Genomic DNA, 16474 nt, shown 5'->3' with positions numbered 1-16474 from the left:
CTTTTCTCAATATAACTAAACAAAGATTAATTTATAAATGCTTTATTGAAAAATACACTTATTTTCATATAAAATTACAGTAGAAGTAAGTATCTTGAGAAGTTTTATAAATATTTTTGCAGAACACTATCCTAATTGAACAGTGTAAGTGTCATATTTCTTTCAGAGCAATATGAAGTTACCTAGTAACTTTGTTTATACTGATTCAATTTACAATTGAATTTTCTCCCTAATAAGATTATTCATTCAACCTTAAAACTGCTGCAACAATAGTGATTAATAAAGGTATATATAGATAATTCAATAGCTGTTAAATAACATTTTCTAATTTGTATAAATGGTACTGTGTACTAATAAAAACCCAAATTCTCCAACCTAAACTGCTAGGAACACACCCAAAGATATTTTAAAATATATCACCTTAATAGACACATGTCTTTTGGATAACTACCTCCTAAAGGAAGAGGTCATAATTTTTCATATTAATCTCCTTAATTCAACTTGATTTAAAATCTTTACTTAGCCAGCTATTCCCTCTTAACAACAAAAAACTGGAGAATTTAAAACACATGCCCAAAAGGTGGCTACTGGGGCTTTAACAATTTTAAAAAAGTACAAAAGCATCAAAGAAGATATTGAATGTTTAGCCTGGAAGTTTTGTACTTAATAAAATTTACATTGTAGAAAGTGCCATTGCAAATATACAGCAAAATCTGGGTTATAAAATCATGCTTTTTACAGTTCTAAAGTGCCACTTCTTATACAAGTTCACTCACACATTGCACACCAAACAAACAGTCAAGCACTTGTCACACTGCACCACACCTAATGGGAGAGGGAAGAATTAATTACACAAAGGGAATGGGAGACATGGGCTAATAACCTAGGACCTCTGAGTCTGGGCCCTCTCTCTCGTTATGTTTCAGGAATGCAAAACTCGCACACTCCTACCAAGTGTTTTAGGACAAAATACCTAGGGTTTTTGGCCCTCATGAGGGCCAGAGCTGACCACAAAACAGGTAGGAATGAATTGAAATACAGTTCCTCTGCTGGAACACGTCAATAGAGACATTATACACATATTTGAGCACGCTTTGTTCTCTGCAATACTTGAAAAAGCTTTGCCAAAGAGTTAAAAAATCCAAGTTTGGATTCTAAGCAACCTTGATGGCAAGCACTGAATGGTAGGAAAAAGCAGTTGGGATGAGTCAGAATATCCTAAGGACACTGGAAGGATTAAGGGAAAGAGCCCCATAATCTAGCATGCATTAAATGATGCTGCTCAACAGAGCTGTGAGAAGACAGTTTCAATACAGTGGACTAACCTCAGTGGGAACCTCGGTCATTAGCTACATCTTGTAGACGGCGTAATAAGGCAGAATGATTTTCTGGACAAATTCTTTTGGCAGGTGATTCACTTCCATCTTCCAAAAGAATCCCTCTCTTTTTGGTTGGAGTTTCTCCTGTCCGTATCATACTGTTAATTTCTCTCAGTCTCTAGAGTGGGGAAAAAATAGATATAAAAACTTTAAAATGCTAATACTCATAGTTCAATGTTAAGTCAAAGAACCTCAAATGAGTTAATAATTTACTTTGAAGAGTTATGAACACCTTTATAGGGAAAAGAACTATTATATATCCTTCCAATTTCACTTTCCAGCTGGCTGAGACTGATGATTATCTGGGGTAGAGGCAGAGTATTTCTATTTTTTAACAAGCTCCAGGGGTGATTTTGATGTACAGTTTTCCACAATGTAGGAGTTCACAAATTTGTGATTTTTTTTATAATAGTTATAGAGCATCACATTGCTATGCCATATTTAATTCATCTCCATTTTCTTTTTTTAAAAAGCATGATTTTACAGTATTACGCCCTTTTTTTTTTCAGTTAGTGTTACTCATTTTTTAGCAGCCATTCTCAAGTGGAATTTCACAAGAGAAGCTTTAATTCCCTAAGGCACCCATTGTAGGTAATTTATTAGTATGATCTAGAATGTACTAGTTAGTTATATATTATCCTTAAGAGAATTGAGAAAAGTCAGGCAAATTATTTTCTGCATTCTGTGGCTCACATGAGGAAGCCCAACTGAGAAAAACACGTTGCCAGAGTGCTAGAGAGACTGGATCTGTTGATAGTGCCTTCAGCATTAATTTTTTCCAAAGCCCCAGAAGTCAGTTATCACATTATTTTCTGGTAGTTTGTTAAAAGTATTTGTTTCCATGTGCTACTAATGTCACTGTCCATGTTTCCTTATGGAAAGCATGCTGAGCGTATTTCACACACATTCATTACAGGAAATTTCAAACATAGGAAGGTAGAAGAGTACAACCTCACATGACCATCACCTCACTTCAACAATTTTGTCCAGTCTAATTTGATCTATACCCTCATTCATTTGCCATCCCCCAGACAGATTTAAAGCAAATCCTAGACATATTTTATTCATAATACTTACCTTTATTCTTTATTTTGAAAAAATAAACTTTTCTGAGGTTTTAAATAAACTCACCAACGTTCTTTATTATTGGCATATTAACCACCTTCTTTCTCTTCTACCCTTTTGTCTTCCTAAAAGTGTGGTCTGCATTTGCTATCTCTAATCTCTCACTTACTTGAATATTCCTTAAATTGTTAATTGTATACATTATATGAATGTTATTTGTATATAATGTATACATCATTTTATGATGTATATATTATACAATGTATAACTGCATATCTTAATATACATAGCACATTAATACACATTAATATATAGCATACATTTATTGTACATTAATGTGTTTATTATGTATTCATAATTTATATACAATACATAATTTTCTATACACCATAATTTATTCAGACAATATGTACATGATAAACAAATTCTTATTCCAAAAAAAATTCATACACAATACACCTGGACTTGTCCTCACCCAATTCCTAGGGACACTTACTATTATCATTCATTCACTGAACAAAAAAAAAAGGCTGTGTGGCCTTCTGCTCTTTTAGGAATGCACTCATAAGAAATTTAATATTGTGTATTAAGTGGGGTTTCAAAAAATTTTTAATGGTTTATTTCATGTACTTTTGGGAATATTTGCTCAGTCAACAATACATCTTAGATCTTCCCATATCAGTATATATGGATCACATCTCTCTAACTGCTATATAGTATTCTATAGTACATCTGTATCATAGTTTAATCCCCTACTGATGTATTATTTTCTCCCAATTATTTAATACCATAAGCAATATTACCATAATTTATTATTCAAAAAGCTATACTAATCCACTGAAACTGCCCTGACAAGTGTCACTAATGATCAGTCATCTTAATTGATCTTGTGTGGTATGTGATAATTCTTTTCTCCTGGTAGTGTAAATGTTAGGATATTATAGGTTGGTTCTAGACCCAAGTACTTCTCACTTTGTAATAGTCTTCCTTGATCTCAGCTATCGCCTATTAAGTTGTGATGGCAAATCTTTCTCCAACCAACAGTCTAATATTGCTACCATTTATTGGAGAAACTCCCAATTCTGTGCTAGAATTTTTTTTTGAAACCTCCCCAGGCGGTGATAATGTACACAGAGGATTGAAAGCCACTGATCTGGATGCTTAACCTAACTTTTTTTGCACAAAATAATGTCACTTTTTAAAGGTTTACATATAGTAAAATTTACCCATTGAAGTGTACAGTTCTGCATGTTCTGACAAATACATATAGTCATGTAACCAACACAATAAAGATATAAAACAGTTCCTTTGCTCTAAAAAATTCCCTCATTTGTAGCTAACCCACCCCCAAGCAACCACTAATGTTCCGTCCCTATAGTTTTGCCTTTTCCAGAATGTCATAGAAATGGAATCAGATAGTAAATGGATTGCTGAATTTAGTGTCTTTCACTTAAGCATTAATGTATCTGAGATTCATCTGTGTTGCTGAGTGTATTGGTAGTTTGTTCCTTTTTATTGCAAAGTAGTAGGCTGGCCATTGTCTAGATGTACCACAGGTTTGCTTATCTATTAACCAGTTGAAGGACATTTGGGTTGTTTTCTACCTTTTGACAATTAGGAATAAAGTCATCATAAACATTTATGTACATGTTTCTGTATGAACCTAAGTTTTCATCCCATTTGGCTAAATACCTAGGAGTGAGATTACTGGTTATATGGTAAGGGTATGTTTAACTTTATAAGAAACAGCCAAACTATTTTCCAGGTACAATGGCTATGTTATACCATTTTGCATTCTCACCAGCAATATGTAAAAGTTCCAGTTGCTCCACATCGCTGCCAGAATTTGTCAGTCATTTTTTTTAGATTTTAGCCATTCTTTTTTTGTGTGTGTGAGGAAGATCAGCCCTGAGCTAACATCCATGCCAATCCTCCTCCTTTTGCTGAGGAAGACCGGCCCTGGGCTAACATCTGTGCCCATCTTCCTCCACTTTATATGGGACGCTGCCACAGCATGGCCTGACAAGTGGTGCCTCAGTGTGCACCCAGGATCCGAACCCAGGCCGCCAGCAGCGGAGCACGCACTTAACTGCTGTGCCACAGGGCCGGGCCCAGATTTTAGCCATTCTAATAGGCACATAATAGGTGAAGTGTGTTCATATCTTTTGCCTGACTTTTAAATTTGGTTGTTTTCCTGCTGAATTTTTGTAATCCTTTATATATTTGTAGATATACAAATCTCATATCTGATAAAGGATTTATATTTTTCTCCCAGTCTGTGCTTGTTTTTTGTCTTTTAACGAGCAGGAATTCTTAATTTTGATGAAATCCAATTCATCAATCTTTTATGGATTATGCTTTTGTTGTTATATCTAAGAAATCTTTCCACAATCCATGTTCACAAAGATTTTCTCCTAGAAGTTGCATAGTTTTAGGCTTTACATTTATGTCTACAGTCCATTTTGAGTTAATTTTTGTATATGGTGCAAAGTATGGGTACAAGTTTACTATTATTTTTACTATGTGGATATCCAGATGGTTCGGCACCATCCTTTCTCCACTAAAGTGCTTTTGCACCTTTGTTGAAAATCAGTTGACCATATATATGGTTTATTTCTGGATTCTATCCTGTTGATCTATATGTCTGTACTTTCACCAACACCACACTGTTAATTACTGTAGCTTTATAGTAAGTCTTGAAATCAGATGTGAGTCCTCCAATTTTTTTCAAAATTGTTTTAATTATCCTTTGCATTTTCATATAAAATTTGGAATCAGTTTAATTCATACAAATAATTCTGAGATTTTGACAGGAATTGGGTTGAATTAATAGATCAAGTGGGAGAAAACTTATATCTTGATACTGTTTTCCAGTTCATGAATATGGTATTTCTCTCCATTTTCTCAGTCTTTAATTTCTCTCACTGGGTTCTGTTTTTTTCAGGATACAAGTCTTACACATCTTTTGTCAGACTGATCCCTAAGTATTTAATTTTTTAATGCTATTTATAGTGTTTTTAAAATTTTTTACTTCTGATTACTTGTTGCTAGTTACAGAAATACATTTGATATTTGTATATTAATCATATAACCTTGCTAATCTTATTAGTTCCAGTAACTTTTTGTAGATTTTGATTTTTCTATGTAGAAAATCATGTTGTGAATGAAGACTGCTTTATTTCATCCTTTTCAGTCTGTATGCCTTCTTTATCTTGCTTTATGGTATATGCAAGGACCTAGAGTTACAATGTGGAATAGAAGTGGTGAGAGCAAATATCCTAGCGTTGTTCCTGATCTTGGAGGAAAGGCATTCAGTCTTTTCACCATTAAGTATGATGTTAGCTGTAGATTTTTTTTATATATATTCTTTATCAGGTTGAAGAAGTTCCCTTAGAGTTTTTATCATGAATGAATGTTGGATTTTGTCACTTTTTTTCTTCAACTATTGAGATTATCATCTTCACTTTTTAGAAGAGTTTGTACAGCATTGGCATTATTCTTCCTTAAGTGTTTGGTAGAATTGACCAGTGAAGCCATTTGGGCCTACAGTTTTTGTTTTTTTTTTTTGGTGAGGAAGATCAGTCCTGAGCTAACATCCATGCTAATCCTCCTCTTTTTGCTGAGGAAGACTGGCTCTGAGCTAACATCTATTGCCAATCCTCCTCTTTTTCCCCAAAGCCCCAGTAGATAGTTGTATGTCACAGTTGCACATCCTTCCAGTTGCTGTATGTGGGATGTGGCCTCAGCACAGCCGGAGAAGCGGTGCGTCGGTGTGTGCCCGGGCTGCCAGTAGTGGAGCGCGCACACTTAACCGCTAAGCCATGGGGCCAGCCCTGGGCCTACAGTTTTGAGAGAAGATTTTTAAACTACAAATTCAATTTGTTTGTTAGATACAATAGTTTCCCCTAATCCGTGGGGAATGTTCCAAGACCCCCCAGTGGATGCCTGAAACCGTAGATAGTACTGAACCCTACATATACTATGTTTTTTCCTATACATACATACCTATGATAAAGTTTAATTTATAAATTAGGCACATTAAGAGATTAACAACAATACTAATAATAAAGTAGCACAATTATAACAATATATTGTAATAAAAGTTATTGTAGATCTCAGCATACGATTTTTCTTTCCTTATTGAGAACTTGCACCTTTTCACTTAAAGGAACTTTACAGCTTCTCTTTGGCATATCTGGATTGCCAGCATCATCACTCTTGTGCTTTGGGGCCATTACTGAGTAAAATAAAGGCTACTTGAACACAAGCACTGCGATACCGCAATAGTTGATCTGATGACCGAGATGGCTACTAAGTGACTAAAGGCCGGGTAGCATATACAGCTTGGACATGCTGGACAAAGGGATGATTTCACGACCTGGGTGGGAAGGAGCAGGACAGTGTGAGATTTCATTGTGCTCCTCAGAACAGCACACAATTTAAAACTTATGAACTGTTTACTTCTAGAATTTTCCATTTAATATTTTTGGACCATGGCTGACTGTGGGTAATTGAAACTGTGGAAAGTAAAACTGAGGATAAAGGGGGACTACTGTATAGGGCTACTGAAACTACTGCCTTTTAAGTGTGTTTTGAAAGTTTATGTCTTTGAAGGAATTTGTCCATTTCATCTGCATGATCACATTTATTGGCAGAAAGTTGTTTTTACCTTCATTATACTTTTAATGTCTGTAGGATCTGTACTGAGATCTCTCATTTCTGATATTGGTAACATGTCATTTCTTCTTCTTTCCTGATTAGTTTGCGCAGAAAATATCAATTTTTTTAATCTTCCCAAAAAAACCCTACCTTTTAATGGCCTTGATTTTTTCTATTTTTAGTTGTCTATTTCATTGATTCTTGTTCTTTTTCTAGTTGCTTAGGATGAAATCTTAGGTCACTAATTTGAGACCTTTCTTCTTTTCTAATATAAGGTATTTAGTGCTAAAAATTTCCCTCTTAGCACTGCTTTTGCTGTATCCCACAAATTTTGATATGTTGGATTTTCATTTTCATTTAGTTTAAAATACTTTCCAATTTCTCTTATCTTCTTTGACTCAGAGAAATATGCAATTTAGTTTCCAAAGATTTGGGGGTTTTTCAGATATCTTTCTGTTACTGATTTCTGATTTAACTCCATTGTGGTCAGAGAATGTACATTATTTGAATCTTTTAAAATTTATTGAGACTTGTTTTATTGTCCACAATGTGATCTATCTTGGTAAATGTTCCATGTGCACTTAATGCTACTGGAGTGTTCCATAAATGTCAGTTAGTCAATTTGGTTGATAATGTTGTTCACTTCTTGAATATCCTTACTGATTTTCTCTGTCTACTTGTTCTATCAATTATGTTGAAATCTCTTGACTATAAATGGTTTTTTTCTTTTTTTGTGAGGAAGATCAGCCCTGAGCTAACATCTGTGCCAATCCTCCTCTTTTTGCTGAGGAAGACCGGCTCTGAGCTAACATCTATTGCCAATCCTCCTCCTTCCCCCCCACCCCCCCAAAGCCCCAGTAGATAGTTGTACTTCATAGTTGCACATCCTTCTAGTTGCCGTATGTGGGACGCGGCCTCAGCATGGCCGGAGAAGTGGTGCGTCGGTGCGCGCCCAGGATCCGAACCCAGGCTGCCAGCAGCGGAATGTGCGCACTTAACCGCTAAGCAATGGGGCCGGGCCAAATGGTTTTTTTCTATTTAGGATTGTATGTCCTCTCTATCATTAGGAAATGACCTTCTTTATCATTGATAATATTCTTTGAAATCTATTTTCAGATATTAACATTAATGATAATGTAGCCATTCCAACTTTCTTTTGATTAGTGTTAGCAGACTATAACTTTTTCTTTCCTTTTACTATTTTTAAAACAGCTTTATTGGGATATAATTAACATACCATATAATTCAGCCATTTGAAGTGTACAAATCCATGGCTTTAAGTATGTTCCCAGAGTTGTGCAACCATCACCACATTCAATTTTAGGACTCTTTCATCACCCCAGAATGAAACTCGGTAGCCATTAACAGAACTACCCTCCCACTCCCGCCAACCCTAGGCAATCACTAATCTATTTCTGCTTCTATAAATTTACCCATTCTGAACATTTCATATAAGTAGAATCATACAGTCATACAACAGAATCATACAAGAATCATATGTATCCTTTTGTGAGTGCCTCCTTTCACTTAGCATGTTTTCAAGGTCCATCCACATTGTAGCACGTATCAGTACCTCCTTTTTATTGGAGTAATATTGCATTCTATGGATATACATTTTATTTATTCATCAGTTAATGGAACATTTGGGTTATCCTTTTATTTTAAACTATTTGTGTCTTTATGTAAGGTGGGTTACTGATATGTAGTAAATAATTGGGTCTTGTGTTTTTGTCCACTCTTACAGTTTCTGCCTTTTAATTGGTGTATTTAGACCATTTACATTTAATTGCTATTATTTTCCCATCTGTTTTTTCCTTTTTTGATCTATTTTGAATCATGTATTCTGACTCCGATTCATTTTTTGCATTTAACTTTTTAATCCATTTGGAATTTATTTGGCTACACAGGATGAAAATCAACACAGTAGTCCCCCCTTCTCTGTGGGGGATACGTTCTAAGACCCCCAGTGGATGCCTGAAACTTCAGACAGTACCAAAGCCTATATGTACTATGTTTTTTCCTATAGGTAAATATTTGAGGTGTGACAGCAAAACTAGCATAAATTTCTTCCCATTTTCACGGATAGAAGATTCATTCTTACTGTAGATCTTCGCAATCTCAGCATACTCTTTTTTTTTTTCTTATTAAGAACTTTCACTCCAAGGAAGCACTTTATGGCTTCTCTTTGGCATAACTGAATTGCCAGCATCACTCCTCTTGCGCTCGGAGGCCATTATTAAGGGCTACCTGAACACAAGCACTGCAATACCATGATAGTCACTCGGATAACCAAGATGGCTACTAAGTGACTAAATAGGTAGGTACAATATACAGCATAGATATGCTGAACAAAGGGATGATTTGCGTCCTGGGCGGGACAGAACGGGATGGTGTGAGATTTCAACATGCTACTCAGAATGGCACATGATTTAAAACTTAAGAATTTTTTACTTCTGGAATTTTCCATTTAATATTTTCAGACTGTGGTTGACCACAGATAAGGGGGGACTACTGTATTAAAGGAACTGTCAGTCATTTCCTCCAACTCCAGTTGCTTTTGGGGGCTGTTGCCGATTAATGTTTCCAGTTTTCACGATCCCACTGGGAAAATCATTGAAATTAGATTAAACCTATGTAATGGTTGGAGAAAGTTATATCTTTTTAATATTTGGTCTTCCTATTCAGAAATATTAGTATATCTTCATTTATTCCAGTAATCTCCAGTTTAAGTTAAATAATTTTTCTACAAGGGATAAATTTATTCCAAGGTATGTAAAACACTGTTATTATTGTAAGAAAAGTTTTTCCATTATATTTTCTAACAGATTTTTGCTATCTTTTTACGTGTTTTCCTCAACTTTTTATTTTGAAAGATTTCAAGCCTACAGAAAAACTGGAATAACAGTACATTGGAAACCGATTTGTCAGTCATTAACATTTTACTACATTTGTTCTCTATATAATTTTTTTTTAGCTGAACCATTAGAAAATAAGTTGCTGACACTGGGACATTTCACCTCTGAATACTTTAAGCATATTCTCCTACATAATTCCAGTACCATCATCAATAGCAAAGAAATTTAAGTCCATATTAAATTTTCCCACTTGTCCCAAAAATGTCCTTTATATGTGCTTGTCTATGCACGATCCAGTCCAGGATCATGCGTTGCATTTGCTTGTCCTGTCTCTTTAGTCTCCTTTACTCAAGAACAAGTACCTTCCCCACCATCTACCATTTCTTCATGACATTGACATGTTTTTTTTCCCCAAGAGTCCAGACCATTTGTTGTATATGTTTGTTTCTAAGCAATCTTTATAAATACAAATATCATGTAAGGGCCTTTAAAATCTAGTTCCACTCCTTAACACAGCATATGATTCCCAGTGATCCAGCATTATTGCCTTAAGGACATTTGTTTTCTTTCCCTTATCTGCTTCTTCCTGAATACCCTTCCACATCTCAGCAACTTGCAAACTTTTCATCCAGTAAGGTCTGACTCAAGCTTCCCTCCCCATCACAAACTGAAGCAGATACTATTACAAAATCTGTACTAATATCGCTATCACACTATCCTGTACAAAATGCCCATTTCTTCCCTTAGACAAAGAATCCAGAGGACAGAGACACTGCCTGTCCCAGAAACAGGCACTCAGTAATCACTTTAGAGAACCAAATTTTCTTTCCCTAACACGAATTTGGAATTTAAAATTTTACAATTGGAATAAAAAACACAAAATTTCAGATTTACAGCAGAATGTTCAAAATGCACAAATAGGAAAAGAAAGGAATGAAAATAGATCCAAATCCCTTACCCCTGTTTCCACTTCTGAGTTCTCCCCTGAGCCCTGTTTTTTGCTCCATGGGGACTAGTCACTCTTGCGTGGCAGTTCCCATCACTCCTGCGAGTGCCAAGGGCTTCCATCAACCCTGTTTCTAGCATCCTAAGCATTTTGGGGTTAGCAAAGGCCAAGATTTATATTGGGCTCACCTTTGAAGGACTGTTGCTGAAGTAGTAGAAAATCTTTTCTCGAGGAGAAAGCATTGTTTCATTTTTATGTGGGGAAATATAGACAGGATGATTTTGAGACAACTGGATTCGGCGAGGAGAGCCTGTTCTTACAAATGGATAGGGAGAGAGTGGAGGAGCGTCCATCTGTTAAAAAAATAAAAAAATCTATCTCTAAGAAAGGTAAACAAAATTTCTAACCAAATATTTTTTTTGGAAATTTTTTTTGTTGAAAGAGTGAAGAGGTATAATAAACCAGTAGCTTTATGAATGCTAGACAGTGATGTATTAGCCCCAACAAACCTAAAGCAAACCAGACAAATTGCAAACACTTAAATGCTTACTTTATGCCAGTCACTATTTTAAGAATTTTTAATACATTATATCATTTAATCCTCACAATAACCCTATAAGCTAGAGACTACGCCTATTCCCATGTTATATATGAGAAAACAGGAGGCACAAAGAAAGTTAAATAACTTGCAAGGTCACCACAACTGCTAAGTTTTGGACAACTTGAACCCGTGCAATCTCTCTCTTGCATTACTATACTTGGTAGGGAATCCAAATACAATCTTATTCTTGTTTAATGCTTCACAACTATAGATATTATGTTGGTTAGGCAAATTATTTCTGTTAAAGACTTCCTCAGTTTTACTTAACAAAAGAATTATTTGTAAAACCAGTTTACATATGCAACTCAAACATAAGTGAATCTTCTTCCCTCCCAAGTGAAAAAAGTATGAAATAATCCCCATCAAACTTACTGCGTTTGCCTGTGAGTACTTCATGGCAAATGTTTTAATTTGTTTTATGTAGATATTGTTGTAGAACTGAATGAGGTCTCCCCTCTCCTCCTCTTCCATGTCACTGTTGGCACCTGTGAGACGAGTAGGTGTAGGAGGGGCACTGCTAGGCTGTGGAACCGGCAAGGTGCTGCTTGACCTCATGACAGGACTGGAGTCTCTACTGGCTGCAGCCGGTAGAACAAAGGGTGTTAAACAGAAAGACGACTAGTGCAGATTGTTTTTAAAAAGAAAATTCAGTAGGATAAAGGCAAAGAGTTACCTGCTCTACTTATTTAATGGCAGCAAATGGGCACTCTATTCTTCAAATAAGGGAGTAAAGCATAGATAAAATACTAAGCACTAACTTTACCTCCCTGCTGTAAATGTAGCAAGGGTTTACTGAGTAGTTTTCATTAATAAGTTACACCAAGTTTTCTAGGACCTGAGCCCTGCATTTAATGGTGCAAACCAGCATGGTTTCAGTTGATATGCCAGATTTTTCTGGAACTCAGGCCAACAAATTCCTGCCTTCTCTAACCTCTAATTCCCCTGGAGAAAAACGTTATGCAATGTGCCTCAAAGCTATGGGATCAAGGACAAACAACTTTGGCACTAAATTGAGAATTTGGTTTATTCTAACAAATCCTTTGCCAATAAAATATTTTCAGTTTCTGTAGTAGTAATTTCATTTAGTAATCCTTAGTCTTCTACATCTAAAAAATAAGAGAAGCTCCTAATTTTGTTTTCTAAGAGTTCATAAAGATCCCACTTACTTCTGTCTTTATTTAGTTCTGTTGGAGAATTCTGATGGCTTCTGCTATCACTACTGCCAGAATTTCTTCTTTTCCTTTTCCCTTTTATCAAAACACTTCTATAAACCTTTAGAGAGACCATGAGAAGGGGACAGAAAGTATTATTTATTGAGCACATCCTAGACTATATGACCTTGACAGGTTATTTAATTCTCATAATAACCCCATGTAGTAATAGTTGTCCTCCTCAGGGGAGGTTAACAATGCAGGCAATGTCAATATATCTATTAAATAACAGATCCAGGATTTACATCAGGGCCTGTCTGGCTTAAAATTCCAACTACTGCTGACGATACTACAGAGCAGTAATTGTACCCAACCATAAAATTAAGTCATTCTAAGTCAAATAACAAAGATCTGGTATACCTACCTCTTTGAAATAAATGAATAGTATTAAAGGTAAAATGAATTTTAAAATTTCATTTAATGTTACCTTGGTTTAACGTACAGTACTGTGTCTCCTAAACCAGACTGAAAAGTGACATAAAAACCGAACAACTTCCTAATTTACATCTATCTTGTGATTATCTGAATTAAGAAGGAATCAAATATTTCACATCATTACCTTTTGGGGAAAAGAGGACTTAAACTAATCAAGATGTAAAGTTGTCTGTCAATGAGTAAAGAAGATTAGAGACTTCCCTTAAAGTAGAGTCTTAGTTGTTTAGCCTGGAGAAAAGGCCACAGAATCAACTGTGGTTAATTTTTTGTATTCATCAAAGACTTGAAGCTTTATTTTCAGCCCTGAGAGAAAATGTAGTTACCTGGCTCCGGGCCTGTGGCTGAGTCCTATAACATCGCATAATATTCTGAAAGGATTTGTCTTCTTTTGTGACCTGGCAAAGAATAAGAGTATTCTGAGGGAGAAATTGACTTCCAGCATGATACTGTAAGGAGCTCTGTGAACCTGCTCCCCAGTGAAAATTATATTTAAAAAACAGCCATTTAAAGTCTCTGGAAATGGTCCTAAGGGCATACAATAAATGAAGAAATATCTATTCAAGAAAATCTACTAAAATTCATTAACAACAGAGGGAGTAAGTGGTATCTGAAACAAGACCTGGAATAAAAAAGTACAGTAACAAATGAAAAATTCAATACAGGGACAAAACAGTAGATTTGAACTGGCAAAGAAAGAAAGAACTAGCAAGCTTGAAGATAGAGATTGCGCAATCTGAAGAACAGAGAAAAAAGAATGAAGAAAAATTAACAGAGCTTCAGATTAAACATGGCACACCATTAAGCACACCAGTATACACATATACACATGGAAGTACGAGAAGGAAAGGGGAGAGAAAAGCAGAAAAAATGTTCAAAGAAATAAAGGCTGAAAGCTTCCCAAATTTATTAAAAAAATATTAATCTACACATCCAGGAATCTCAACGAATTCCAAGTAGTATAAATACAGAGAGATCCATATCCAGTCATAGAGTGAAAATGCTGAAAGCCAAAGAAAGGGGGAAAATCTTGAAAGCATCAAGAGAAAAAAAAACAACTTTTGGCTTACTAGGGAACCCAAATAAAATAACACCTGTCTTCTCATCAGAAACTATGGAGGCTAACAGGTGGTGGAAAACATATTCAAAGTGCTCCAAAAACTAAACTAAGAAACCAGTATACAGCAAAGTTATTTTTCAAAAATGAAACTGAAATAAATACAACCTCAGAAAAACAAAAAAACAATTTGCTGCAGCAGAATTATCTTACAAGAAATACTAAAGAAAGTTCTTCAGACTAAAAGCAAGTGACCCCAGACAGTAATTCAAATACACAAAAAAAAAACAAAGAGCACTGGTAAATTATGCAACTTAAAAACAGTATAAAAATGCATATTTCTTCTTCCTTCTCTTAACTGATTTGAAAAGTAACTGTATAAAACAATAAGTATATAATGTATTATTGGACCTATAACATATAGAAATGTGATATACCTGTCAAAACAGCACAAAGGAAAGCTATATTGGGCTAAAGAAATAACTCTAGAAGACAACTTGAATCCACAGGAACCAATAAAGAGAATAATAAATGATAAATAAGCTTAAGATAACTAAAGCTATAAATAATTCCACTCCTTTCTTCTCTCAGCTCCTTTAAAAGTCATAAAATTATAGAAAATAATGTATTGTCAGATTTTTTTAACATTTATGGGTGTAATATGTTTAATAATACTACCACAAAAAAGATGAAAAGGAAACAGCTATATAGGAGTAACATTTCTGTGTCTCACTAGAAGTAAATTAGTATAGATCTGAAGCTGATTTTGATAAGATGTAGATGTGGCGATTGGAGGAAGTGGGGAGATACTGGTCAAAGGGTACTACAAGCTTCCGGTTATGAAATGAATAAGTTCTGGGGATCTAATAAACAGCATGGTGACTACAGTTAACAATGCTGTATTATATACTTGAAAGTTGCTAAGAAAGTTGATCTCAAATGTTCTCACTACAAAAAAAAAATAATTATGTGAGGTGATGGACGTTAACTAACCTTATTGTGGTAATCCTACTGCAATATATACATGTATCAAATCATCAGACTGTACACCTTATACTTACACAATGTTACATGTCAGTTATATCTCAATAAACCTGGGGCAAAAAAAAAAAGAGAGAGGGAAAATAAAGATGTATACCGTAAGCCCTAAGGTAACCACTAAGAAAATAAGTTAAAGGGCCGGCCCGGTGGCGCAAGCGGTTAAGTGCGTGCACTCTGCTGTGGCGGCCCGGGGTTCACCGGTTCAGATCCTGGGTGCACACCGCCATACCACTTGTCAAGCCATGCTGTGGCAGCGTCTCATATAAAGTAGAGGAAGATGGGCATGGATGTTAGCCCAGGGCCAGTCTTCCTCACCAAGAAAATAAGTTAAAAAAAAAATTTTTAAGTTATTACTGAAATTAAAATGCCACATCAGAAAGTATTCACCAAATGCAAATGAAAGCAGTAAAGGAGGAATAGAGGACCAAAAAGACATGAGACATATGTAAAAAATAAAAACTAAAATGACAGACATAAATCCAATTATAACAATAGTAACATTAAATGTGAATGAATTAAACAGCACAAAAGGCATAAACTGTCAGACTGGATAAAAAAAGAGATCCAACTACACTCTGTCTTCAAGAGACACACTTTAGATTAAAAAAATACAAATATGTTGAAAGAAAAGGATAGAAAGAAACATATGCAAACAGCAGCCCCAAGAAAGCTGGCTGGCTATACAAATATCACACTATAAAATAGACTTTAAAACAAAAAATAAAGGTTGCTAGAGATAAAGAGGGACATAATAAAAGTGTCAATCCATCAAGAAATTGTAACAATTATAAACGTACATGCACCTAATAACAGAACACCAAAACATATGAAGTAAAACTGACAAGTGAAGGGAAAAATAAACAATTCAATAATATTTGCAGAGTTCAATACCCCGCTTTCAATAATGGACAGAACTAGGTAGGAGATCAGCAAGGAAACAGAATACTTTAACAACGCTATAAAACAACTAGACCAGACAGACAACAGAATATACATTCTTAAGTGCATACTGAATGCACACTTAAGTGCATTCTCTAGCACAGACCATATGCTGGCTATAAAACAAACACTGATACATTTAAAAGGATTGAAATAATACAAAGTGTATTTTTTTGACCACAGTGTGGATTAAACCTAGAAATTATTAACAGAAATTTGGGAAACTCACAAATATGTGGAAATTAACACACCTAGGTAGCCAATGAGTCAAATCAAAAGAGAAATTAGA

General features: G+C 35.2%; 1 protein-coding gene across 2 annotated transcripts in view; it reads right to left on the bottom strand.

Moving 5' to 3' along the window:
* Window positions 1-376: 376 nt before the first annotated feature.
* Window positions 377-16474, bottom strand: part of RBL2 (RB transcriptional corepressor like 2) — a 51624-nt gene continuing 35526 nt past the window's right edge. For both annotated transcript variants that reach the window (XM_058527816.1, XM_058527814.1), the window contains exons 18-22: window positions 13475-13546; window positions 12672-12777; window positions 11878-12083; window positions 11093-11257; window positions 377-1497 (exon numbers count right to left, since the gene is read on the bottom strand). In XM_058527816.1, coding sequence (XP_058383799.1) covers window positions 1327-1497; window positions 11093-11257; window positions 11878-12083; window positions 12672-12777; window positions 13475-13546 — 720 coding nt within the window. In that variant the 3' untranslated portion in view covers window positions 377-1326. The remainder of the gene's footprint in view (window positions 1498-11092; window positions 11258-11877; window positions 12084-12671; window positions 12778-13474; window positions 13547-16474) is intronic.

Source organism: Diceros bicornis, chromosome 32 (assembly GCF_020826845.1).
Source record: "Diceros bicornis minor isolate mBicDic1 chromosome 32, mDicBic1.mat.cur, whole genome shotgun sequence".
NCBI lineage: Eukaryota > Metazoa > Chordata > Mammalia > Perissodactyla > Rhinocerotidae > Diceros > Diceros bicornis.
Note: the sequence above shows the minus strand (reverse complement) of the source record. Positions and strands in the feature narration are given on the sequence as shown.